The 26,738-nt window shown below is 36.2% G+C and overlaps 1 protein-coding gene across 1 annotated transcript; it reads right to left on the bottom strand.

Moving 5' to 3' along the window:
* Positions 1 to 1,631: 1,631 nt before the first annotated feature.
* Elp3 (elongator complex protein 3) lies at positions 1,632 to 26,556 on the bottom strand. The gene is made up of 8 exons (XM_081979211.1): positions 26,390 to 26,556; positions 23,377 to 23,621; positions 22,671 to 23,318; positions 17,031 to 17,248; positions 16,744 to 16,974; positions 9,554 to 9,687; positions 9,384 to 9,497; positions 1,632 to 1,937 (listed from the first exon to the last, which is right to left on the bottom strand). Exons 1-8 carry the CDS (start codon positions 26,409 to 26,411, stop codon positions 1,735 to 1,737), a joined length of 1,815 nt encoding a protein of 604 aa, XP_081835337.1. The 5' UTR covers positions 26,412 to 26,556; the 3' UTR covers positions 1,632 to 1,734.
* Between the last annotated feature and the right edge of the window lie 182 nt (positions 26,557 to 26,738).

Here is a 26,738-nt window from a genome sequence, read left to right on the forward strand (position 1 = left end):
ATCGCGCCGCCGTCGCGTGGAAAGTGTTTCACCTTTTTTAGAGTTCCTATCTCATTCTGAGTTTTACCTGTGTTGAGAATCTTTGCAAGCCGAGCTGAATCTGACAGGAATTCAACCTCGCCGCAGAACTTCTGTCACCTTGCTCTTCTGGACCTTCGTAGTTCCTTTCTTAAATTCTCTCCTTGCTTTGAGGTAAATTTCCCAGTTTTCGTTGCGATTACCCTTGGTAGCTCGGTGGAAAGCCCTCCTACCATCAGACGCTGAAGGGTCTTAGTCCGCCACGGAACCGTAGAATTTCCAACCGCCTTGAGTTCGCACACAATTCCAGCTCCTCTCTGGAGGTTATGTTACCTTCAAAGAACTCCATGGACTGGCTAAGGTGGTCTCTGTATTGAGAATAATCAGCTTTCCTCGGGTTCCTCTTTTTAGGTATGACGTCTTGATGCGATGATCTAACATCGTTATGTTGTTTGACACTCTCCAGTTTTTCACCTTAGTAGACAGATTGCAGGTGGCCAGCGTTATATCAATGACTTCCTGTCGGATTCGATTGACAAACGTCGGCTCCGCGTCTCCTGTCAAACAGTGCAGCACCACTGGTGTTTGTATCAGAGCTTCCCCAAATGACGTTATGCGCTGTTTGCAAATTGTATTACTTTAGACATCTTCCATTGGGAGAAGTTGCGCAACGTCTCCCAACAGTGTGTGAATCTCCCAATACGAAAGATACTACTAAAGGTCTCTGCCCACTTACACCGTACCGACCAATGCAAACCAAAATTCTTTGCATGTAAAGTAATCAGACAATACCCACTAGACCGTTCCGTCATCCGTCCAACATCCCCTATAGTTTGCATAGTGATGACACGGTCCGGTAACGGTCCTAGGATGGTACGGTATAGTGGGGACAGACCTTAATTAGAACCGTACGGTTAATGCCTTTGTCCTCATTTTCCAGTAGTACTGCAGTGATATTCCTGGTTCCTAGCTGCGTCATATGGGTGACGCGTAGGTCCTTGGATATTATTATACAGCTACGAGACCTCTCGTCGTTTTCCGACATAAGGTTCCTGTATTAGTACCACCTGTTTCTTCCGTCCTACCAGAACGCTGGCCAGTTCGGCGATGGCGTTCCGGCTGTGCTGAAGATTAATTTGTCTTACCCACAGTGTCATGATAAAGTGTACGTACGCCGGGCATTTGGGAAGAAGCAGATGGGGCCGGCCGCCTCATGTGAGGGGTCACCCTAAAAACTTTTATGGTGACCAACTCGTACCACACGAGCCAGCCCGCCTCCTCCAGCCTTTTCCTGGTCTCTTCACTCACCTGTGATGGTGATGATGGTAAAAAACCGTCAGATTGTAAATATGGTATTGCCACATTGTAGAGAAGGAAAAGCGGCAATGGTAAAGTGTCATTTATTTTTAGTTTTGTTATCAAATCATCAAAAAAATGAAACCTTCTAAACTTTGAAATTTTAAGTCTGCATATTAAACTCTAAATTTCGCAATTTTATCATAATTTAACCAACTTTGTAACTCTCACCGTTTTTGAGATTCCTATATACTTACACACAAATTTGTGACATCCTGTCTTAATGTATCTAAAAATACTAGTTAAAATAAAAAGCATTTAATATTTGGAAAACCGCATATAATAATGAACAATAAAAGTAATAATCTGTTACTCCAAAAAACGTTTATAATAAATCATAATATAAATTAATAATTTTTATTAATCTTCTGTAGCTATTTCATGTTCATTTTTCCATTTGCCTATCCAATTAATATGTTCTGCGTCGACATCCAAACATAACTTAAAACTGACGTCATTAAAGGAGGTCTGTTCTATTTTGTCGTCGTCAGAGACTTCTTGGGCACTGTAGTATTCACTGTCCTTTAAGCTTTTTATCATGTAAGGTCCTTCAAGTTCGTAACCTGAGTAATAAAAAGGTTTATTTTCAAACGTTCTATAACTTCAACTTTAGCGGCATTTTTTGTAATTATATATTGATGAGGCAACTATGTCAACCTAGTTGCTTGCTGCAAGAAACTAAATTGCTGTTCCCGATTTTTTAAGTTGCTGGCTGCAAACGGGTTTTGCCGCAGCATGCGACTAACCTAATTACATACAAACAACCGATTGCTTCAATTTTTCAATCAGTTTTTTCAAAGATGTCGGTAGATGTAATTGCAGCTGCGAAGAAAAAGCGTAATTAAAGAAGGATATGGTGTAGACAGGCTGTTTTTAAATACGACGACTTTTTTCAAAAAACTTCTTGCAGATGATGCTTTTTACTTTAACAATTTCACGAGAATTACTAAACCAGATTTTGATTACCTTTTAAACAAGCTCCCCTAATTTCAAAAACCAAGACTAATTTTTAAACAGCCTCCCAGCTGAAGTAAAACTCCATTGTACATTGAGGTTTTTAGCCACCGGACACTCGTATCGTTCGCTAATGTACTTGTAGGATCTCTGGCTATATCGCTGTTTATTCCTGAAGTATGTAAGGAGTTTGCAGGAATTTTTCAATTCCCGCGACAACTTTTTTATTATCTTTATAATTTGGATCAGTTAGATTTCACAAAATGCTATTTTTTCGGTTTTTTCAATTAAATTATGCGTTTTTTCTGAAGTCCAGGCCATCAAGCCGCATGCTACCTCGATACTCTGAACCCATTTGTGATGCAACTGGCAATTTCTGCCGCATGTTATAAGCATCATCAACAATTTTATGCATGCGATCGTGCCGCATGCGACAATAGTTATTTTTCTACTCCTACAGGGATATTAGTTCATTCCTTAACAGTTTAGAGAACGGATAAGTAGGCAATGCCAACTGATGAACGAATACAGAATCATAGACTTTCCGCAACTGTGCGATATGAAATAGACCAATTACAACTCATCTTGAACGTAAACAAAATTATTCTTCTGATTGTCATTTGATCGTCTGCAAAGCTCAAAGTATATAAAGTTGTGTTATTTAGTAGGGTGCCCATATCTTTACACTTTCGTTTCCATGCTTTCAAAGCTTGTTCCAGATATATTTTAAACAACGTCCCCTTATCCACTCTAAAACCTTTTCATATACTTTTTGCTATTTTTATTCTAGTTGTATTGCCCTTAAAGATTCTTTATGGCTTTAATTAAGTTGACGTTGATGTTAGTCCTCTCTAGGGCTTCCCAGATTTTGCTTTGTGGGATGTTATCGTATGCCTTTTCGATCGAAATCGCCCGCTCTGAAGCCGGCTTGTTCTTCCGTTTCAAAGTCGCTGTATTCATTTTCGATTTTCTTAGTAAGTATTTTTTCGTATACTCGAGCCATTGAGCATTGCACTGATATGGCTCTGTAGTTGTCGCATTCTTCTCTGCTTCCCTTCTTGTGGATCGTCGACATATAAGATGTTTTCCATTCGTCAGGTACTTCCGCTCCGTTGATGCAGTTTTGATATAAGTTGGTAAGTTGTTTAAAAAGTTTGTTGGCGGAATATTCCCAGGTCCAGCAGATTTTCCATTTTCTCTTTCATTTTCATCTTCGATTTGAAAGTGTGACCTATTTTCTTTGAGGAGCTTGCTAAAGTAATCATCCCTCTTTTCTAGCGTTATCGGTGATATTATGTCCCTTTTGTTATCTCGTCTTAGCCACTTCAGTAGTCTCCAACTCTCAGTGCTTCTAGTACCTCCCAAGTAGGTATTTATTCTCAAACAATTTCTTTCCCACGCGTCGTTTTTCCTTTGGCAGATCATTTTTCGGACCTTTGCTAATAACTTATTGTAAGCCTTTCTTTTAACTTCTATTTGTGACTCCCCTTGGTCCCACCAATATGGTTTTTTTCCATTTCTCTGGCTCATACAGACCCAGCGCCTTCTTTGTAGCTGCATGAATGCAATCCTTTATGTGTTTGTAGTGTTGTTCATTATCATTAAAACGTTCCCGATCTAGTTTTTCGTCTAATCTTTTTTGGTACAAGACCCTAAGGCTCTCATAGTTTAAACTTGACAGATTGTATCTAGTAGTGGTTATTACTTCTGATTTTTGGACTTTTCTCGGCATCTTCTCATCTCCACGGAAATAAGATTTTAGATCCGAGCCAATAATGGTCACTACCGCCCGTAGGTCCTCTGTGGACTCTCACATCTTGCACCTTTAAGTCGGTCTTTTGGCGTATCAGGATATAATCGATGATCAATTTCAGGCCTCTCATATTTTGTGTCCATGTATATTTGTGGATCCATGGGTGCTGGATGAAGCCATTTAATATTTTCAGTTCATGTTGTTCTGCTATTGATATCAATCTGTTGCCATTATCGTTTGTTGTGTCTTCTCCAAACTGACCAACAACGTTATCTTTTCTTTTTTTCCCTGTCCTGCCGTTAAAATCTTCAAGGAGGATAATTTCCTTTGAGTTTCCTATTTTTGTTATTTGAGAGGAGAGGTTCTCATAAAATTCCACATTTTTCTGCATTGGTGCATCGTTATTGACGGCGTATACCCCTATTATTGTAATTTTACGATTTTGTAGAATTAAATTCATCTTTATTATCCGTTCGTCCATGACGTAATATTCTTCCTGAGCCTTTTGCGGATCAGAATATCCACCCCTTGTTGTGTCGATATTGAGATTTTTTCGATCAGAAGTGATTTAACTCACTTTTCAAGATATGCCTTGTACGTTCCAAGTTCCGATATTTATAGACCGTTTCCTAAGCTTGGGTCGTTTTTGTTTCCGTCCATTCCGAGGCTTGTTACTGGAGTTTTGAACCTTATTTGTTTTTCCGAGTGAGCGGTTGGCCCGATGCCTCAACCGCCATCCAGGAGGGCCGGGTGATTGGTCATTAAGGTTGTCTTCCTCTAGCATTTGGCGTTTTCCGCGCCTCATTGCAAGGCAGGAATTTCGCTCTTATTTATCCTAAAAGCATGGTTGCCACTTTCGCCGTACCGAAGTCCATCTTCACTGCCGTTGTGGTCTGCGTCTGTACCCTAAACAACGGGCCCTGACAGGGTACTACCAGCCGGGCCAGCTAAACCCTGGTTTTTTTTTTTGGTTGTGATAAAATGTGAAACTTTAGACGTATTTTGGCGTCAGTGTTTACTAGAGTATTTACTAGTAATGCCTATCTCATTTTAACTCATTCTGATAAAACAAGATGGCCTATGTTACTGTTACTACAGCTTAAAACACAGGTTAATACTTTCGCCAAAATACGCCTTTATTTGTTTTTTTTTCCTTCATTCCCTGTTTATCGGTTTTGTCTCCAAATTCTTTTTCATAGTTTTGTCAAGGATACACCAATTCCGACTAGTGCGGTAATCACAGCCAAAGAAAACTTTATCCACTGATTATTATTTTTAATTTTTCAAATGATTATGTTATAGCTCAACTTTTTCATGAACAAAATCATGAATCTTTCACCCTCTTTAGGTTAGAATATGTCTAAAATATGTCAAAGTCAAAAACACATCTACAGGGTTTTTCAATGAAAAGTAGCCACCCTGAATATCTTCCAAAATAATTTCTCTGTTAAAAAATGCTAAGATACGTCAACAAAGATTGCAAGGGGGACATCTTTTTACGTAGGATTTGAATTTCTGCCATCAGCCCCTTTGCCGCCATAGCCACCCCCCACTAAGTTTTAAAATGGCACCATACCCTGTGTGGCACATCGTTGGAAAGGGTATTTCATAAGGAATTAATTGAACTATTTTATTTGTACATTTGCTTTGAATTGAGACCAAAAAAAATAAAAACATTTTTTTGTTATTTTGGTCAAACTGCTGTCGGTCAACTTGTAAGTTCGTTTTGAAGGAACATTGTCAATATGGTTTACACGACTGCCGAAAGAATAGAAATTGTACGTTTTTATTTCAAACATAACGACTGTGCACGAGCTGCCGCGCGCGCTTTCAATGCAATCCATCCAGATAAATTAATTGGTCATCAGTATGTCTTAAAGTTGATGCAAAAATTCATGGAAACTGGTTCAGTGACAAAAAAAACATCAACCTGAAAGACAAATTATTAATGAACCAATTGAAGTTGCTGTTTTGGGACATGTTGCAATGGATAATAATCAGTCTTTAAATCAAATTTCCCATGCATCGGGTGTTTCGACAAGCAGTGTATGGAGAATTTAAAAAAAACACAATTTTCATCCATACAAGGTAAAATTGGTTCAGGAATGAAGATGACTATGATAGAAGACTACAATTTTGAGAAATTATGTCTACTAATCTGACAAACAACGTGAACTGGTACACTATTTGCTTCAGTGATGAGTGTATGTTTTTTTTTGAATGAAGAAGTGAACAGGCATAACTGTAGGTATTGGTCAGACACGAATCCACATTGATTTAGGGAAACCCATACCCAATATCCAGAAAAACTTAATGTTTGGGCAGGTATTTTAGGAGACCACATCGTTGGTCCGTTTTTTATTGACGGTAATTTGAATGGCGCTACTTATCTTGAGCTTCTTGACACCACTGTTGATCCGACCATAACAGAGCTACTAGAAAATGATGAAAATTTATTTGAAAATTAACTAATTTTCCAACAAGACGGTGCACCTCCACACTATTCACTTCCCGTTCGAGAATATCTGAACAATCTATTCCTGGAAGATGGATTGGTAGACGTGGTCCCATGGAATGGCCTGCGAGATCACCCGACCTCACTCCGTTGGACTTTTTTTATGGGGGCATTTAAAATCTAAAGTCTATGCAACACAGCCGGCCAATATTGCAGACCTTAGGCAGAGAATAATACATGAATGCCGACAACTGACACCGCAAGTCCTCACAAATGTTCGCGAAGTCTTCCAAAGTCGCTTGTATTATTGTATGGAAGTTAACGGAGGTTATTTTGAGCCATTAATTAAATGATAACCGGCACTCCAGGCCATCTTATGAAATTCCATCACATATGAGAGATGTTCATCTTATCAGCGATCATTTCAGGAACATTGTCCATTCTGATACTTTGTATGATGTTGAGATGCTCAATTATTTTAACAATACCCAGAGATTTGCCAGTGGCGGTGTTGAGCAGTTTGAGTTTGCTGAGATTAATGAATTGGACATCTATCAGGCATTTATAAAAATAAAATCTAAATCCATTGGTATAGATAAAATCTCATATGACATGCTGCTTTTTAGCCTTGATCATATAATAACAGCTCTGGCTCAATTATTTAATAAATGCCTAACAATGGGTCAATTTCCTGGTCAATGGAAGACATCAATAATAATGCCCCTGCCTAAAAATAGTAAAATTGAATCGCTCAACGAACTGCGACCAATAAATAAGTTACCCATTTTAGCAAAAATTTTCGAAAAACTGGTGGCTGATTGTGTGCTTTTATTGACAAGCGGCAGTTTTTATCTCCTGTGCAGTTTGGTTTTAGGCCTAAGTTTAGTACCGCAACAACATTATGTAAGATAGCCACAGATGTATCTGCTTTTACAGACCAGGGTAAGGTGTCTTGTTGGACTATAGCAAGGCTTTTGACTCAGTAGTGCATGACCTTCTGATAGCAAAACTGAGATTTTATGCTTTTGAAGGCGCAGTGTGCGGTTGGTTGGTGAGCTACTTGAGGGATAGAATGCAGTTAGTAGAGTTGGATGGGGCAAGATCTGATTTGACCACGTATAACAAGGGTGTACCACAGGGCAGTATTCTTGGACCTTTATTATTCAATATTTATACCGCGGATTTGCCGGGACATGTTTCACATGGTACTGTTCATCTATATGCTGATGATACTCAGCTGCTCACTGGCATATAAGAATGGATCAAATAAGAATGGTTTGGTGCTGAATGTGAGTAAATGCTTATACATGATCATGGGGTCTAAAACGGTTAGAGATTGGTTTAATTTCTATAATTTTAGCGTTATTAATGTAAATAATGTTGTACTACCGATGGTAAGGAGCGCTAGGAATTTGGGAGTGGTCTTTGACAGCAGCATGTCATTTGAATATCATGTGAACAAAAAAGTGTCATCTGCTTTTGTTATTCTGAAAAGGTTGTATGAATTTAAATTCATACTTCCGCAGAATGTCAAGTTTAAACTAATTGACACGCTTGTTATGTCACAGTTTGATTATTGCGACGTAGTTTATTATAATTACCTAACTGTAGAACTGAAAAATAAAATTCAAAAAATACAGAATATGTGTACGCGGTTTGCATATAATTATAATAGATTCGATCATATAACTCCTTTATACATTCAAAAAGATGTTTTGAAAGTTAACTTGAGAGTTAGACTGCATTTTATATTATTTGTTCAAAAAGTTATTATTACCGCCATCCCAAAATATTTGTATGACATGTTTGTTCTTAGATCTGTCAAGTGTGAACAAAACATGAGAGGTATTGTTAAATATGATATCCCATACCATAGGACTGCTAAATTTGAGAATAGTTTTGAGTGTCCATTCAAATATTGAACTCAGCACTCTATCAGCCACTAATAAATTATTCCAGAACGGTACTTAGAAATAGATTAAAAAACATATTTCTTGAAGAAATGCGCAATGTTTGATTGTACTTACAAAACTGTAATCATTAAGTCAGATTATATGTAGTGGTTTGGGATATGTTTTTTTTTTCTGTATATGAATTGTTATTGTAATGCTACTTGCGGGCTCCATGGAAGAACGCTATTGCGAATGGCAGCCTTTTGTGTAAGATGTAGATATATTTTGCACAATAAAGATTATTATTATTTGCTATTATTTCTGCAGTTAACAAAAAATAAACACAAAACGTATTTTTTATTTTTTTTGGTCTCAATTCAAAGCAAATATACACAAGTAGAAATTCGAAAATAGTGCAATTAATTCCTTATGAAATACCCTTTCCAACAATGTGCCACACAGGATATGGTGCCGTTTGAAAACTTAGTGGGGGTGGCTATGGCGGCAAAGGGCCTGATGGCAGAAATTCAAATCCTACGTAAAAAGATGTCCCCCTTGCAATCTTTGTTGACGTGTCTTTTTACAGCATTTTTTAACAAAGAAATTATTTTGGAAGATATTCAGGGTGGCTACTTTTCATTGAAAAACCCTGTATGTCATTTAATATGTCATATCTTGAAAAGTATAAACCACATTAATTTTCACATGTAATTTAAATTAATTTAATTTATTAATTTGGAAGTATAAACCGGGCATTAAAGTTTTATACTGCGTCACATAAAGTATCACTTATACTCCTAATAAAATAAATGTCTATTATTTTCTCAAAATGTGATATGGATAAAATAAATTTGATTTCTTTTGAGATGCACACGTGACCACTCATCTGCCACGAATTCTGTCATTGGGTTTACTACTAACTTTAACGTTATTTCAAAGTTCCAATCATACTCACCTAATTTTCGGTAATAATTTCGAGTTCCTACTCCAGATATGACGGCAAGCTTTTGCGAGTGGTGTTCGTTTCGAGCAATATCTTCAGCCCATTGCATTAAGAGAGTTCCATATCCTAAAATTATTCTACTACTAAAAATCGTCAAATTTGCTTGTTTTTGAATAATTTACCTTGATGTTGAAACTTAGCATCATCTTTACCGCTAACAGGTACCACACTTCCGTAAACATGCAATTCTCGGATAACAGAGGTTTTACCCAAAAGTTCAGGTCGGTAAGTCATCTCCTTGCTGCATTTTCTTAATCTAAAATAGATCATTTTGCATAAAATTATGTTTTTTCTAATTTTGGCATATAAAGTGACACTTTTCAAAACTGATTAGAGTGACAAAACGTTTTACTTTATGTAACTAGTTATTAGGATAGGTAACTAGTTACTTTATACCGGAAGTCTATCACAACTTTCTTATTTTAAATAGAACACCCTATATATTATTACATATTTGGATTCCTCACAAAATTCTGACCAACTTTTGTGTACAATGCCCTATGCCTATCTCTAGCCGTTTTCGAAATATTTGATGTTTTTCCAAAAAAGTGACAGTTGCAAGGCTCAACATATTTTTGTACTCTGTCAAAACCGTATTTCATTTTGCAATGAAACTTTGGGATATTGTAAATAAAGGATCGTTTTATTAAACTGAGGGTGCGTAATGACTCATTTGTATACAGGGTCGTCAAAAAAAAATCATTAACTTGCCACTAAAAAAAATGAAAAATTTCAAGTTTTTTAAATAGAACCCCACATTTTTTATGACGGAATCATTTTGAGCATTAAAAATTACTATACGTTTCAATTTACTTGCCTATATTTAAAGCCAACCCATTTCGTTTTATTTGAGAATTAACCTTTTTTTTATTAGGCTGCATGGTTGGGATTAGCTGGTACTCTAGTTGGTCATGCTTTTGACACACGGTGATATTGGAGACCTGCAGGGCATGTTAATAACACTAGTTTTGAGTGTTTTGACAACTGCAATTATACCGTAGCGGTTACGTTATTCAAACCAAGATTACTTAAATCTGTTTATTATTTACGGAGAATGTGATAAAGTTGTGAGTAGAACGTGTGAGGTATTTACCGCTCGTTATCCAGAAAAACCAAAGCCATCACCAAAAGCTGTCAAGCAAATAATTGAAAATTTTAAGAATACGGGATATGTGAATATAAAAGCTATTAAAACAAAACCAATCCTTAATAATACAAATGTAGAAATTGCAATTTTCGGCTATTTTGTTGCAAATCCAACTTCGTCAATAAGACAAGTTTCTGTAGAATCAGGCATATCCTAAAGCTCAATTCAAAGGATCCTGAAGAAACATAAATTTCACCCTTTTTTATTTAAATTAGTGCAACACTTAAAAGAGGTTGACTTTCCGAAGACAGTGGTTTTTAGTGAGTTTTTGCTTACTAGTCACTATGGAGAAGAATGGTTTTTGAATAATATTATTTAGAGCGACGAGGCCAAATTCACTAAAAATGGAATGTTCAATAGACATAATTCGCACTACTGGTGTGACATAAATCCACACGTAATTAGAAAGAGAAATTTTCAAGAAATCTGGAGTTTTAATAATAAAAAATGTTTATTCTCAAATAAAACGAAATGGGTTGGATTTAGGTATAGGCAAGTAAATTGAAACGTATAGTAATTTTTAATGCTCAAAATGATTCCGTCATAAAAAATGTGGGTTTCTATTTAAAAAACTTGAAATTTTTCATTTTTTTTAGTGGCAAGTTTATGTTTTTTTTTTGACGACCCTGTATACAAATGGGTCATTATGCACCCTCAGTTTAATAAAATCCTTTATTTACAATAACCCAAAGTTTCATTGCAAAATGAAATACGGTTTTGACAGAGTACAAAAATATGTTGAGCGTTGCAACTGTCACTTTTTTGGAAAAACATTAAATATTTCGAAAACGGCTAGAGTAGGGCATTGTACACAAAAGTTGGTCAGAATTTTGTGACGAATCCGGTATAAACGGAAGTCGATCACACATCTTGAAAATATTTTAGGTAGATTGGGCATGCCCACATCAGTATCTTGCCAAATTTTCAAAACTCTCCTATTTATACTTTTTCCAATATCAATCGATGTCTTTCGTCGTGGGACACCCTGTATAGGTATGTAAATGTTACTTACTCACACATTGCAACTAAAAACTTTGAAAACAGTAGATGTTTCAAATAGACCCTTATCTGGCTACCAAGAAACAGTTAAGCCCAAACAAAAAACATACGCTGCCGTAACACAAAATGTGGAAATAACAAAACCAAATAATGAACAGGAAACCGTGGACAACACCGAAAACTTCAAAAAAGCTGGAAACGATTGTTAAAATTGATAACATTACAGACCCAAATAAAGCAATGCGCCAACTAAAAGAAGAAATTGAAGGATCGATTACAGATGGTAGTTTTAAGAATATCAAGCACTTGAAGCAATAGTTTTTGAAAGCCGAAATGAAAGTCAACAAAAGAAACTGAAGAACACACTGAAAAATAAGAATAATATAAAACTGAAAGAAACTGAAGTTAGCAATTCAATGTTTATGATAACGGTAATCCTAAAAGGCTACTCAGAAACAGAATTTGTTGACGATTTGTTTAGAATGAATAACGAAATTCAAACCAAATTGAACATACTGTTCTCGCGGACTGAGTTTTTATATGTACAACGATAGTATGTTAATAATAGTAAAATATATCTACTTTTGTAAGAAACATCTATTAACATTTCATTGTTTCCAGAGACTGAGATTTTTGGGTTGCATTATAGATTTTTCATAAAAATTTCTTGAAATAAAAAACAAATGTTTTGCAGTGGGTTTAAAATAAGATAAGTGGATTGCAACCTGAAAATGAGATATGAGATACAACAGCATCACTCAGAATGTCTTATTAAATTTTTAATTTGTTGTATTTATTTTAGAGAAACATGTAACCATCCAGAACCTAAATCAAGAGCTTAAAGTTAAAGAAATACTACATATTGGTGAAACATCTCTGCGAATTTTGGTAAATAAATTAGGTTTCAAATTTAGACGGAATTCTATGATCCAAAGGGAGACTTCTCATAAACAAAAAATGTTATTTAGGTCAAGATATTTTTGATTTGCTTTGGTATAAGGTTGTTTTAGTGCAAATTTGCAGCCAAAGATCTCTACTTTCTGTCTGACAATACACGCAAAATTTTAAACGTGACGAAGCTTTAGACACGCCCTTTTCTATAATATGAACACAACAGGTTTGTTGACGAAAACTTGATTTGATTCATATGATTATGAATGACGTAGCCTTCGTGACGCACGGGTAAACTCACTCCGCGAGAACAGTACCTAATGTAAATACAGAGATCAAAGTCAGAGCTGAGAGACCTTGTCGTAACTCCGCCAAAGAGAATTGGATTCTTCAAGCCCAACCGGCAATCGCTAAGTGGTTTTGGAAACTCAAAATGGTAAATTTGTCTAACTAACGTGTAAAGTGTACTAACTGTGTGAAAATGAAATACACAGCACAGGAAAGTCAACATCCGGCGCGTGACATCAACTGTCCGGTATATCAGAAAAGACTCAAAAACTACCGATGTCAAATAAACTACTCACAAATTTTTTTATAACGAGCAACGTCAGTAACAAAAGAATCTAAAAACAAAACACACTCTAAGGCGCTCACAAACGTGACACTGGAAAAGTGAGAAACAACTCGGAATCAACAACTTCAAGTTAAAATCATGATTCTGTCGTGAGGAAGGACAACATGGGGGAGCTGCGTACTACGTACACCAAAAAGTTCCAGTTAAAAGTAGAACCAGCCTGCGGAAGTTATCATTATTCAACAGCTTACCACAAAGAAACCATTGAAAAAACAACTAAGTCGTTACTTGATAGTATAGGCAACGAAAAGGTATAGAGGAACATGCTTGGAACACAATTTTTGACTTCGTAACGTTCGTTTGTTTGGACTAGTTAGGAGGTCAACATTTCAAAAGTCCGCGCATTTAGCCCTTGAGCCGGGTGGAGGGGGGCGGGAGTTTGAAAGTCTCATTTTTCGGTTTTTTGCTTATATCTCGGAAACTATTTGTCCTAGTCACCGACGTGACCTCTCTATACAAAATGAAAGCTGATTAAATTTGCTACAAGTTTTATTCCGTCAATTTGATATCTTGTATAGTTTTCAAGATATCCACTCTTGAAAGTCTGTAATTTTATAATTTTTCATTATTTTTTCGACCGAATAATTTTACCCATGCACCTAAAAACTATATACTGGTAATAGGGTTGTAGGGCATGAAAATCGTTTCAATAATGTATATTTATTTACTACTTCATCTATTGTCTCCTTCAAATGTTAAAGCAGTTTCAGTGTTGAGCGTATAATCAACTGTCGACTAATAAAATAGCTATTTATGTAACCAATTTTGACTAAAAAGCTGTGAAAACCATCTTTTAAAGTGATTTAACACAAATATTCACTTTCATAGCACCTTGTATAAACTGTGACAATGACATGTTATGATGGATGTCGCCTATATGTTGGGGACCCACTCCTCCCACAGGGAGTGATAAAATGAACTTTTCATAACTAGTTACATAAAGTGATACTTTTCGTAACTAGTTACGAAAAGTAAAACGTTTTGTCACTCTAATCAGTTTTGAAAAGTGTCACATTATATGTCAAAATTAGAAAAAATAAGTTTATTGTCATAGAAAATTAATGGAAAACATTACAACAGTAGGAAGAATTCGGTTAATTTCTTGCTTTCTTGAGGGGGGAAGGGCTTATATCTTTGTCTACGTTTTCATATTTTGTTTCGCTATCGTCTTCTCCATCGGACCACTGTAAAGAAATGGTCACAGGATCCTCCTCATCTTCGGAGTCAACTTGAGGGACCCCATTCAGGCAGTTCCCCTGGCAATTTTGGCATGCTTGGGAACATTTGAGGCTTGCTTTTTTGCAGTCACAGTCTTTCGTGTAACAGCAGAAAATCATTTTAAGAATATCGTCCGGTGCACAGGGACCAGGCAGTTGTTGTCAATCTTCCACCCATACATCTGAGGAAGCAGGTCATTTCCCAGCCACAGCTGAACTTGATGGAATGTTCTGAGGAAATGCTGTTTTAGTGCTCCTTCGGTGGGAGGAAAACAAGAGATATCAGGTTTGATGGTGGCCACCGATTTCAAGAATGACTTGTACCTGTAGACATTCAGGGAGACCTCTCACTGGAGCTTCATACCACTTTAACATACAGGTTTCACCTGCCTTTTGTACTTGGGCGGTGATAGAGGAAGGATCTGAAAAAACTGCTGACGCTTTCTGGATTTCTAGCGACTTCTGATACAACTTCGCAAATGCGACCTTGCTTTTTCGAAGATGTTGTATCGCATCCAGTAAATGCATCCAAAACAGCACGTCCTTGAAACCTTGGTGCTGAGACGAGAATAAGGAATCTCTCATCTTTCCACGTCCAGGCTTGATAAAAATAATGTCCTTATACGCATCAGCTTTAGCCATCAAAAGGACGATGAGGTCGATATCTTCTCCCACAATGCAGATAGCTGTCGTTTCCGACAGCCTTATCCACAATCAGAACGTCCGCCTCACTTTCTGCTTGAAGGGTCCTCAAGCTTCACCTTAAGCATGTTGATGAGTCTGCTTTTGTTGAACTGATTCGACAAAAAATCTTCTTGTTTGACGTTTATCTTGGTGTCTTCGCTGAAATAGATGTCTGCAGACTTCCTGAGTCGATAGCGCCTTTGCTGCTCTGCTACTTTTGTGCTTGAGATAAATGACGAATAACCGTCAAAGACTACAGTACATCTCTTTCCGTGGTAGTTCTTCGTGATAAAGTGGATGTAGCTCTAGCAGATTGTCGATATCTTTGCACCTCTTTGCCAAATTACTTTATGAAGGAGAAGCCCTCCGTCAAATACGATTTGTAGCTGTGCGACATGTACATCCTTCGTCGTAGTATTGAATAGTTTGCACAGCGCTGACTTAGTCGTTTTCCTCATCCCACTTTCACTGAATAAGGCTAATGGGAACGGGGCTAATTCGTATTTCATGCTTTAAATCTTCGTCTGTTTTTTGCTGATGGATATACGTCGGAATAGCAAGAATGGGTCGACAGGAATCTTTTCGTCGTTGATTTGAACCGATAACTGTTGAAAGAGGAAGAGCTCGGTCTTTTCCGAGTCAATTTGATGTTAGAAAATGTTGAATTTACCATTTTAGCCATTGCTTGCTTACCAACAAACCCTACAGCCAGCACTCAGCTTTTCGGTGCATGGTTATCCGGTCAAAAAGAATGAAGAAGCGAAAATGTGAAGAACAAATTACACACATTCAGCGAAGAGAGCGGATATCTCGAAAACTTTACAAGATATCAAAAAACTTGACGGAATAAAACTTGTAGCAAATTTAAGCAGCTTTCATTTTGTTTAGAGAGGACTTGTCGGTAGGACACATAGTTTCCGAGATATAAGCAAAAAACCTAAAAATGATACTTTCAACGTTTACCATACTTTTACGTAATACAAATCAATTAATAAAAAATCATAGACTCATAGAGAAGTCGACTTACCACAAGAGACTCTTAAATACATCGGTGCAACCGGTCATTATTTAATTATTCTACTTAATTTAGTAGAATAACGCGTTTTTAATGCTTATACTACTTATTAGCGTGCATAAAAAGCACAGTTTTAATCATCAAAGTTAGATAAATACATCAAAAAAACGCGACACCTTTTTTAAAATTCATGAAAAGAATTTTCTGTAAAGAAAATAAGTAGGGTTACTATGTAATTTAATAGACAAGGCAAAAGAGATTTAAACAAGACACTTATAGAAAGAAATATGTTAAAGTTGCTTTTACTCATTTGCATAGAATCACTAAAGATATTGGACCGGCAATCCAGAAGAAATATCTCGAGAACGGTTTGTTCTATCCTTTTCAAATGAGTATACCATTCTCTTCAAATCTGTTAAAACTGCGTACAAAAAAGTTGTAATGTAAAATAGTTCTAAGTAGTAGTACTTGGAAAAGTATAGGACATATGTGTTTTTCTTTTTTTGCTCTAAATATATTTAACTACAAAAAAAAACCGTTAGTAAAAAATATGGTACATCATGACGTAGAAAAGGCCAGTTTCCCGTTTCTCTTCTGCTTATAGCAAACTGAGAGAAACAAAATATGTACGGACGTAAATCTTATATGAACTTTTACCAAATGTCAAATTTTCAACTTTTAAAGTGTCAACTGTCACTCACTCAATCACACTCATTGCAACTTACCTTAAAAGACCTATCAAAATATCTTGTTCAGGGTCTTCGTAGCTTAAGAATGTTTCCCATCCGCCGTTCGCAAAATAGTCACGTCTGACCGGTTCCACGTCGTAAGGTCGCACTTTCTCATGGATTTCAGTAATACCAACTTCTCTAGTACGTACATCGCGACATTTTAATCCTAAATCTCGCATGCGTTCCAAGGCAAGCTCACGCAAATTACCATGTTCTACGCCAGAACTAAAATTATACATTTTAACGGAAGCTTTGGGGCATACAAATTGAAGACATTTAACCTAACTAAAGGCATAGGAATGTCCCGTTGTACTCTGTATACCCTAGTCCATGGCGGAACAAGAGCTAAGATTTTGGCAATTAAGTCCACCAATATCGATGGTGGATAACTCTTGTAACGACCAGTTTTCCATAATTCGTATAGACCGGTCCCTCTGATTACTAGGGTAGGATAAATTTTTAGACCGTCTGCTCTAAATGAAGGGCTTTCGAAGAATTCCTAAGTTAAATTACACTTCATTAAAATATCGATTAAAGTAGAGGTATCACCAATGCAAATCAAAAATGATTTTAGCCTAGTGATGTTGAAAAAGTTGCAAGAATTGTTGACTTCTTATAAATGCACCAAAAGTACGTTTTTCTAATTTTGGCATATAAAGTGACACTTTTCAAAACTGATTAGAGTGACAAAACGTTTTACTTTATGTAACTAGTAGTAGTAAAGTATCACTTTATGTAACTAGTTATGAAAAGTTCATTTCATCACTCCCTGTTTTTATGCATTTCCGTAGAAACATATGGGCGACATCCATCATAACATGTCGTTGTCACAGTTTATACAAGGTGCTATGAAAGTGAATATTTGTGTTAAATCACTTTAAAAGATGGTTTTTACCGCTTTTTGGTCAAAATTAGAAAAAATTATGTATGCAACACGTTTCAAAAATGTCTTATTGTGTAACTCATTCAAATTGTAGGACCTCGCTGCGCTCGCCCTACAAACATTCATTCGTTACACAAAATCGATCTTTTCGTAACTGGTTACATAAATAGCTATTATTAACTTATTTAATTTTGGTGAATGACATAGATAAACCAATTATTAAACGTTGTTCTGAATTTTATTTAAGAGTAATTAATAATTCTGTTACAGAGAAAGAATTACAAACACTACAACAAATACTGTACAAGGTGGCCCACCAAAAACGAACTAAGGACGTTTTAAGGAACCCTGTGGATTATTTCAAAAAATCCTCAAAAATGTCAACTTTATTTTACAGGAACCTAATATAAAACAAAATTCTACATCAAAATCAAGCTTTTGAAATAGATATAAAGGAAACGCCAACGAAAACTGCATTCACGTCATCGATGACGCAATTTTAAGATTTGAGTGACTACGTCTCCTTCGAAAATAAAGTTGACGTGTTCGAGGGATTTTCTAAATAATCTACAGTGCTTCTAAGAACAAACAAGCAAATAGGGATCGATGATAGGGACACATTTTTTGAAACTATTAGGCGGCATATTTTTAATTACTGTTGTGTACGCCAAATGCGACCTCAATTTTTCTAAATAGAACCCCTTTAATTAAGTATTGCATTTTTGAATTATCCTTTTGATTAAAAGACGTTAAGAGATGACAAAGCTGATTTTTTCTCTTTGGAAAATCCGTAAAACCCATAAAATATTGAAGTTAATTGAACAACAATTACTTTCACATCCATATCTTAGTTTTAATTTAGATCTATTGGATAATGTCAGCTTTACACTAACTAATTTTGCAAATTTTTTCAAAGTTAAGGAAAAATTCGGTAATAAACTGTGCGCTACATCAACCGGAACAACTTTTGGTGTTATTTTACCATAGAAAAGTATTATTTTGGTCCATATCTCGAGGCGTTTTTGGTCGTTTTCCAATAAACCTCCTGCGTCTCAAGAAACTTATCCAAAACATGCGACATATTCGTGCTCAATCTCGAATCAAGGCACTAGCTTTGATCTATCATTCTGTTAGGTTAGGTTAGGTCCCATATCATGTGGTTTAAACACAGTTAATTTGGGAGAAAACCTTGTGCAAAAACAGAAAAATGTTAAATTTTCCTCAAGAAGAAGTAAGGTAATGTCTTATCAATCATGAGGCTTGTCTAACATATTCAAGAATGACCACGGTTATATCCATTTTCCGGATGAATCTTCTTCGGACAGAAAGGACGTTATAATTAAGAAACGCCCAAAAACGTCCCGAGATAGTCCCTTGAAACTTTTGCTTTTATGCACAAGTTTTTCTCCCTCTTTCACTGACTCTAGACACCTGGTATGGTCTTGTCGCTCATGGGGTATTTTTAGATTATGTAAGAGATAATATTGAACTTACACCCGATCTAGAATGACAAATAAAAAGCTGTTGTCATAAATTAATGTGATCTTTGTCGGAAGGCAAGGGACGTTAATTGGAAAATGCCTAAAAAAGTCCCGAGATATTGACTTAAACCACACTTTAACGAATTTTGTTAATTATATGAAATATACAGTGCGTTTTTTTTAACGCGCAACATAGGATTTTACGTGTTAAATTTTTAAGCACATGTCAGACCATGTTATTTTAGAACTACAAGTATAAAACTTGACGGGTGGCTGTTTCGTACCCTGAAGCTTAAGCAAGTTTACCAATTGGGCCTAAAAAGTGATTATAAACTTGCAAAAAATCATCTTTTTTCGAAAAGATTTTATCTTTCCATACTCCCTGTATGTATGATAGGTGCTTGTTGTTTTTGATACTGGCACGGCAGGTAGCAGGTAAAATTTGGCGTAGAAAGTAAAACAGGGTGATCATTAACTTTATATCAAGAAAGTTAAGAACAAAAGAGGTATTTTTATAAGTGAATTGTTTAAAGTGACCTCAGTTTGAAACCAAACAGTATTCCAAACAATCATAAAATGCCCTTTTGACGTTCAAAAGATGTCGGGCCATAATGCAGTCAAAATATGTCACTCTACCTGCTACTTGCCCTGCCAGTATAAAAACAACAAAGAACAACAATGCATACAGGGAGTATGGAACGATAAAATCTTTTCGAAAAAAAATGATTTTTTTCCAGTTTTTAATCACTTTTTAGACCAAATTGGTAGACTTACTTAAGCTTCAGGGTACTAAAGACACACCCGTCAAGTTATAGACTTGCAGTTCCAAAATAAAATGGTCTAACATGGGCTTAAAAATTTAACACGTAAAATCCTATGTTGCGCGTTAAAAAAAACGCACTGTATAATTAATACGCTGTGCCCATTAAAAAAAATAACTTATGAAGAAAAATACGCTAATAAGAAATGGATTACGGATGAATTTAAACAAAATATGCAACAGAGGGACAGACTATATGTTAGAGCATTGAGGGAAAGAGACAATAACACTTGGAGAGATTATAAACGGTTGCGGAATTTTATTGTTTCGCAAATTAAATACGAGAAGGATCAATATTTTAAAGAAATTATTGATAATAATAAAAACAATCAACGAGAAATGTGGAAGAGTTTAAAAACCCTATTACCGGAAAAAAATAAATGCGTACCAGAAGAGATTCAATTTAACAATGTAATAATGGTAAACGAAAATGTGATTGCCAGGAAGTTCAATGAGTATTTTATAAATAGCATTGTAGACATTATCGATAGCATTCCAAAGTATACTAGCCAGGACGATGTTGTAATGATATATCCCATAATTGAAGAGTTTATTGAGTTCCGAAAAATATCAATGCATGAATTAAAAGGGGTGGTTAGGGACTTAAAAAATGTTGGAGGCGCTCAACACGGTATTTCAAATAGAGTGTTAAGAGATGTATGTAATGTGGCGGGTAATCGCCTGCTGGAAATTATAAACGCGTCCTTGTCAACTGGCACCTTTCCGGAGGAATGGAAGGAGTCCACTGTCATACCATTACCAAAAGTACAAATTACAAAGCTGCACAGTGAGTTTAGGCCAATTAATACGGTGAAAGTTTATGAAAAGGTATTAGAGGTAGTGATTAAGACACAGCTGTTGCGTCACTGTAATATAAAAAAATAATACCAAACCAATCCGGGTTCAGAGAAAACCACTCTTGTGAAACAGTAGTTATAAATGTTTGTGATAATTTTGTAACTAGTATAGATGGTGGTAACCTTGTACTGGCAATACTCGTGGATCTGAGACGGGCATTCGAAACTGTAAACCGGAATACTTTAGTAAAGAAAATGGAAAAAATGAACATTAGACATAATGTGTTAGGGTGGTTTAAGTCTTACTTGGATGGCAGAAAACAAAGAGTCAAATATAGGGATTGTTTATCAGATCTAATTGATGTTAAATATGGAGTACCCCAGAGGACTGTCTTGGGACCTCTTTTGTTTTTATTATATATCAATGATGTGGTCGGGGTGGTTGAGAGGTGTGAGATGGAGCTGTTCGCGGATGATGCTATGATTTACATAACTGGAAATGATTTGGGGCAAATACAACCAGATCTGAACCATGATTTAAAAAATATGTTTATCTGGTTGTGTAAAAATAAGTATAAATGTTACTAAGACAATTCAGCGTATTTGGGAGAAAACAGAGAGTTAGTAATATAAATGTGGACAACATATACATTGAAATGAACGGAAGTAGAATAACGTATGAAAAAAACATAAAGTATCTTGGAGTAATTTTCGATCCAAATCTAAATTTCCGAGTACATGCGGATTCTGTTATGCGAAAATATTCAAAGAAAATTAATTTTATTTCAAGAGTGGGACACCATTTGTCTGTTTATACTTGGTTGATGTTGTATAATAGTATTGCGTTACCGCATCTGCAGTTCTGCTCGATACTTCTCTATAGCCTACCCGACTACACAATACGTGAGTTTCGAAGTGGTTCAAAACAGAGCAATGAGAACAATTTTGAAATGTAATAGGTACACTTCCATACACACAATTCCATGCAGAAAACACTCAACATACTCCCTGTAGAACAAAAAATATCGTTTGATACCCATGTATTTGTGTTTGTTGCCTGATTACATTTGTAAAAAGATTTTTTCTGACGTACCTACATAATTATAATACAAGACATTGTAAAGATTTCATAATTAGTAGAAAATGTGAATCAAATTTAAGTTTTAATTCATTACTGTATATGGGACTTCTTCCTATATTTAATCGGTTGCCATTCAATATAAAGGAATCGCATAATGTACAACTATTTAAAATAGAACTGCGAAAACACATTTGAGAAAAAATGTATATTAATTTGCTTGTTGGTTAATTTTTGGGACATGGGTGTATTGTATTGTTTTGTTTTTCATGTAGCATTATCGCTAAATAAATACTATTATTATTATTATTTTAATTATTATTAATTTGGGACTACTAGAAAACTTAACTTTTTTGAACGCGCTTCTTTCCCATCCTGAATAGTATACGACAGTAAAAAGTTAATAAATTAACTCCAATGACTAATGAAACTAAGCCACATTAAAATCTGTCGATTTTTCAAAAGTTAAAATTGTCCTTTCAATCAAAAATACAATTCAAAAATGCAATAATATATACGGTATTCAAGCAGTGTAACATTATTTAAAAACCTTTATATTGAACGTTTATATGTAACTTTCAAAGCAAATTAGATAACGACTTTAACTCTATCGTTAAGACATCCTGTATTTAAAAAAGTAATGAAGGCATAATATCAGTCAGGCTTGTGTCGTTCCACGAGAAACATAACACGCGTTAATTTTTTTATTTTAAAATGAAAACAAACATTTAACCAGTGAAAAAACCCATACTTTAACGTTAGTTTTCATAAAACCTCTAAAAATTCTTGCTTTGCTATGCCTGTGTTAAACTCTTCAATATTTACTCATGATTCAAATTTTAAAACTAGTGTTAATACTTACAATAAATTGCTCAATATCCCTCTCCAAATCCACATTTGGTAAATTTGGCATCATATGAACAACCACTTTGTACCCAGCATCCTTAGCCAAGTGAAAAGTTTCACAAACTGCTTTAACAGTATGTCCTCTGTTAGTGTCCAAAGCTACATCCTCATAAACCGACTGAACCCCAATTTCGAGCCTAGTACAACCATATTTTAGCATGTCGGACAAGTGTTTTTGTAGGCAATAATCAGGTCTAGTTTCAATAGTAATGCCTATACATTTCGTATTTGCTCTTTCTGAATACTTAACGGCTTCCTCGACCGAAGCACTTTTGTGACCAGAAAGAGCGTCATGCAAGTTTCTGATAAAATAATCCCTATAATCTTCAGGTAAGCTCATAAAAGTACCTCCCATAACAATAAACTCTACTTTATCCACTGAGTGGCCTAGCTGTTTCAGCTGTTCAACTCTATGTCTAGTTTGTAGATATGGATCATATCGAGCTCTGATAGCACGCATTGAAGTAGGTTCGTAGCCAGTATAGCTTTGAGTAGAATATTCAAAATCGGAATCTGGACCTCCAGGGCAATAAACGCAGATGTTACCCGTCATATTTATATGAGGACATCTATGCGGTTTGCACATTACAGCTACTACAGCAATCTGTGATTTTCAAACACCAGTCAATGAATACAAAAACTAACATATAGAGAAAACTTACTCCACTTGCAGTCCTAATGGGTTTAGCTAATAGCTTAGGCACCAGAATCTTTTTGTAATCCAGTGGTACAGCTGCAATAATATCTACCAATCTGGGAGACGTTTCTATACCATATTTAGAAGCGACTTTATGTTTGAGGGCGTTTAGGTTAACATTTCGCTTCTCATCATGAGCTTTAATAAGTTCCTGAATCACTTCGGCCACAGTGATGACTTTACGTTCTTCAACAGTCAAGTGCGCAAATTCTGAAAAGTTTGCCTCATACATTTTTGTGGTAGCATCGCTGAACGCAATTAAGGTGTTTTAAATAAATTGATGATGATGAGGAGAGGCAATTGTCACAAAAAGCGTATGTCTTAGATAACGTTGCAAACAATTATTATATGACAGCTGTCATTTCAAACCATATACGAACTTATCAACGGCCCTACGTTCATGCTAGAACGAGAGAACCACAGCCAACAACATACATAATTATTACACTACACATACAATATTAATTACACCCTACACAATTATTAAAATAAAAACAAAACAGAGAGAGGAAGAGGAATGGAAAGCCTCAAAACGAATCTACTGCGAGTCACCGAGCCGGAGCCCTCGGACAACTGACATCCAAACTTGCCACTGACAAGACAAATCGTCTCTAAGATGAAAATGCAGCACAAGGTGCGGATACCATGTTCAATGAAGAGCGGTCTACATGAGGCCCTGTATCCAACACGACACAAGCACCTCAATGCTAGCTTCTGCAGGAGAAATACAGAATTGAAGCGGCTTCGAGACAAACTCCCCAGAAAGCTATGCCGTAGTGGAGATGGCAGTCAATCAGTGCATAGTATGCACTCCTAGCTACATGGTAATCCAAATTGCCAGAGATTACCCTCAATGCATGGCAACCCGACGCCAGTGTAGAGCACAACCGTCCATATGCTCAGCGAATCGAAGCGAGTCGTCGATAATAAGACCAAGAAACTTGTTCATTCCAGGGGCGCACCCTCAACAAAAATCTCCCGCAATGAGCATCCAAAATGTAGGATCTTGGTCTTACTGATATTTAATGACAGTAAGTTGGAATTGCACCAATGTTTGATTATGGAGAGGTCCCCATCAATAGTGGTAGTCAATGAATCGGCGCTCTTGCCGCTCCAAAGAATGGTAGCGTCATCAGCGAAAACAGTGAGTTGTCCGTTAATAGGGAGCGAAACAATATCATTGATGTATATCAAGAACAGCAAAGGTCCAAGAACAGAGCCCTGAGGGACACCCGAAGTTAACATTAACTCTCCGGAACCATGGCCCCCGATGAAGACCTCCTGGCTCCGGCCGGACAAGAAAGAGCGAAACCACAACAAAGAAGCGGCTCGGAAGCCATAAGCTCCAAGCTTCCAATGCAAGATCTGGTGGTCTACGCAGTCGAACGCCTTCGACAAGTCGCAAAATACCGAGTTCATGCGACCATACAGATCCTGAAGAAAAGAATAAAATAGCATCATTCATGCCCATCGCTGGCCGGAAGCCAAACTGAGATAGGCTGAGAAGCTCATGACGCTCCAGAAATGACATCATCCGCCTCTGGACCAGCTTCTCCAGCACCTTAAGACAGTGCCGGAAGCAGGGCAATCGGTCGATAGTTAGCCGGGCAGGAGCGGTCACCAGACTTGTAAAGAGGAATAACCTGAGCCCTCTTAAGACATGATGGAAAAACTGCCTTAGAAAAGGATGCGCTGATTGCATCGGCGAGAACAGATAAAACATTGTCAGGCAGCGCAGAAACAACCCTCATAGAAATCCCATCAAATCTAGCACAATTTGACAGTTTAAAAAATTTCAGTACATTAGCAAGCTCGTGCGCGCTTACAGGACTGAGAAAAAATGATTGAGGCACAGAAAGATGCCCAAGGATATATGGAAATTGCCAGAACCATTTATGTACTAAGGGCCTTAGAGAAAACATAATGTCCTGAATGAGCCCTTGGGCTCTTTTGGCCTGATGGACATTATACTCTCCCTAAGGCCTGTGGTGCATACAATGTTTTATGTTTCACCTAATTCAGCAATTATTTACTGTTTCTGGCATTGAAAAGTCCCCTATGCTGTTTACTGTTTATTTTACCTGAATTTTGTGACTTTGATAGTCCTGTCAGCGGACTTATAAGCAGGAGTTATGATAAGGCCCGCCTATAATGCCCTCAGGTTACAAAATTATGAATCTTTTGCAACAAAATTCAGTGTTAGTTATTCTTTACAAGACACTGGCCACCCTGTACAAAATACTGTTTTTAATTGAGATTTACTGTAAACTAGCTTAATTAGGCTGATTGTTAACTATTTTTTTTTTGTATGCAAATCATTCTGAAGTGGTGCCAGCTAGATATTATCAAAAATAAATAGGATACAAAAAAGTTTGTAAATTATACAAGAAATTACAGAAAACTGTTGTTATACTTCAGTGATACACAACACAAAATACTTTGGGATGGTAAAAGGTGATATGACACCTAAGAAAAGCACCCCCAACATTTGTACAACTAGGTATTAGATATTAGACCCACTGAACAATGGAAACTGCAGAATGTAAACTACCTTCCACATTTTTGAAAAATTTCTCAGAAACTGTGACAGTTGCAATAAAAAAACTAAATGCATTTTAAAAGTGTAACTGCCTGTCACTCAAAAGTTAAAGCTTCAAGGAAATAATATGAAAAATTTCAATCACCAGAACTGGTTTATGTAAACTCTGTTTGAACTTCAATGGTAGAACTGAAAACTCGACTGACAATAAAAGCTTTAATGTTTTGTACTGGCAGCTGTTGTACAATGAAACTTTATTTTTCAAATCAGGATTTTAGATTATAATCACTTATACAGTGCATAAAGGCATTAGTTAGTTCTATAAGTAGGAGTATGTCATGTTGTTGATTGCATTACATTCAAAACAACAACAGGTATTTGTAGTATTTTTCCTATATTGTATTTCAATAAAGTATCCTAAAGCAACTGGCATACATACCATTCTTTCGTTTTCCCACCATTTTTAATCAGGGCAGCACCTCAAATCTTTATAAAACACACAAATTCTGTTAAAACCTAAAACCAAACAAACATTTTTTAATTTCCAAAGCAAAGCACATCCAACAAGTTATTTTATTGGTTATGTTATGTCTTCTCCTCTTCTTTTCATTTTTAATACACAGTTGGGCTTGAAAAATAAATTAGTTGAATTATTATTGATGAGTGGATTTGTGAATAGTGGGCAATAGCAGATTGATTATCGTCACCGTTTTGTCCCCCTCTTTGATTGCTATTGCTCCTTCCTGCTATATTTTTTTATTAATTGATAAAAATTGAAATGCAAACAA

Source organism: Ips typographus, linkage group LG4, assembly GCF_016097725.1.
Source record: "Ips typographus isolate SLU linkage group LG4, UJ_Ityp_2.0, whole genome shotgun sequence".
Taxonomy (NCBI): domain Eukaryota; kingdom Metazoa; phylum Arthropoda; class Insecta; order Coleoptera; family Curculionidae; genus Ips; species Ips typographus.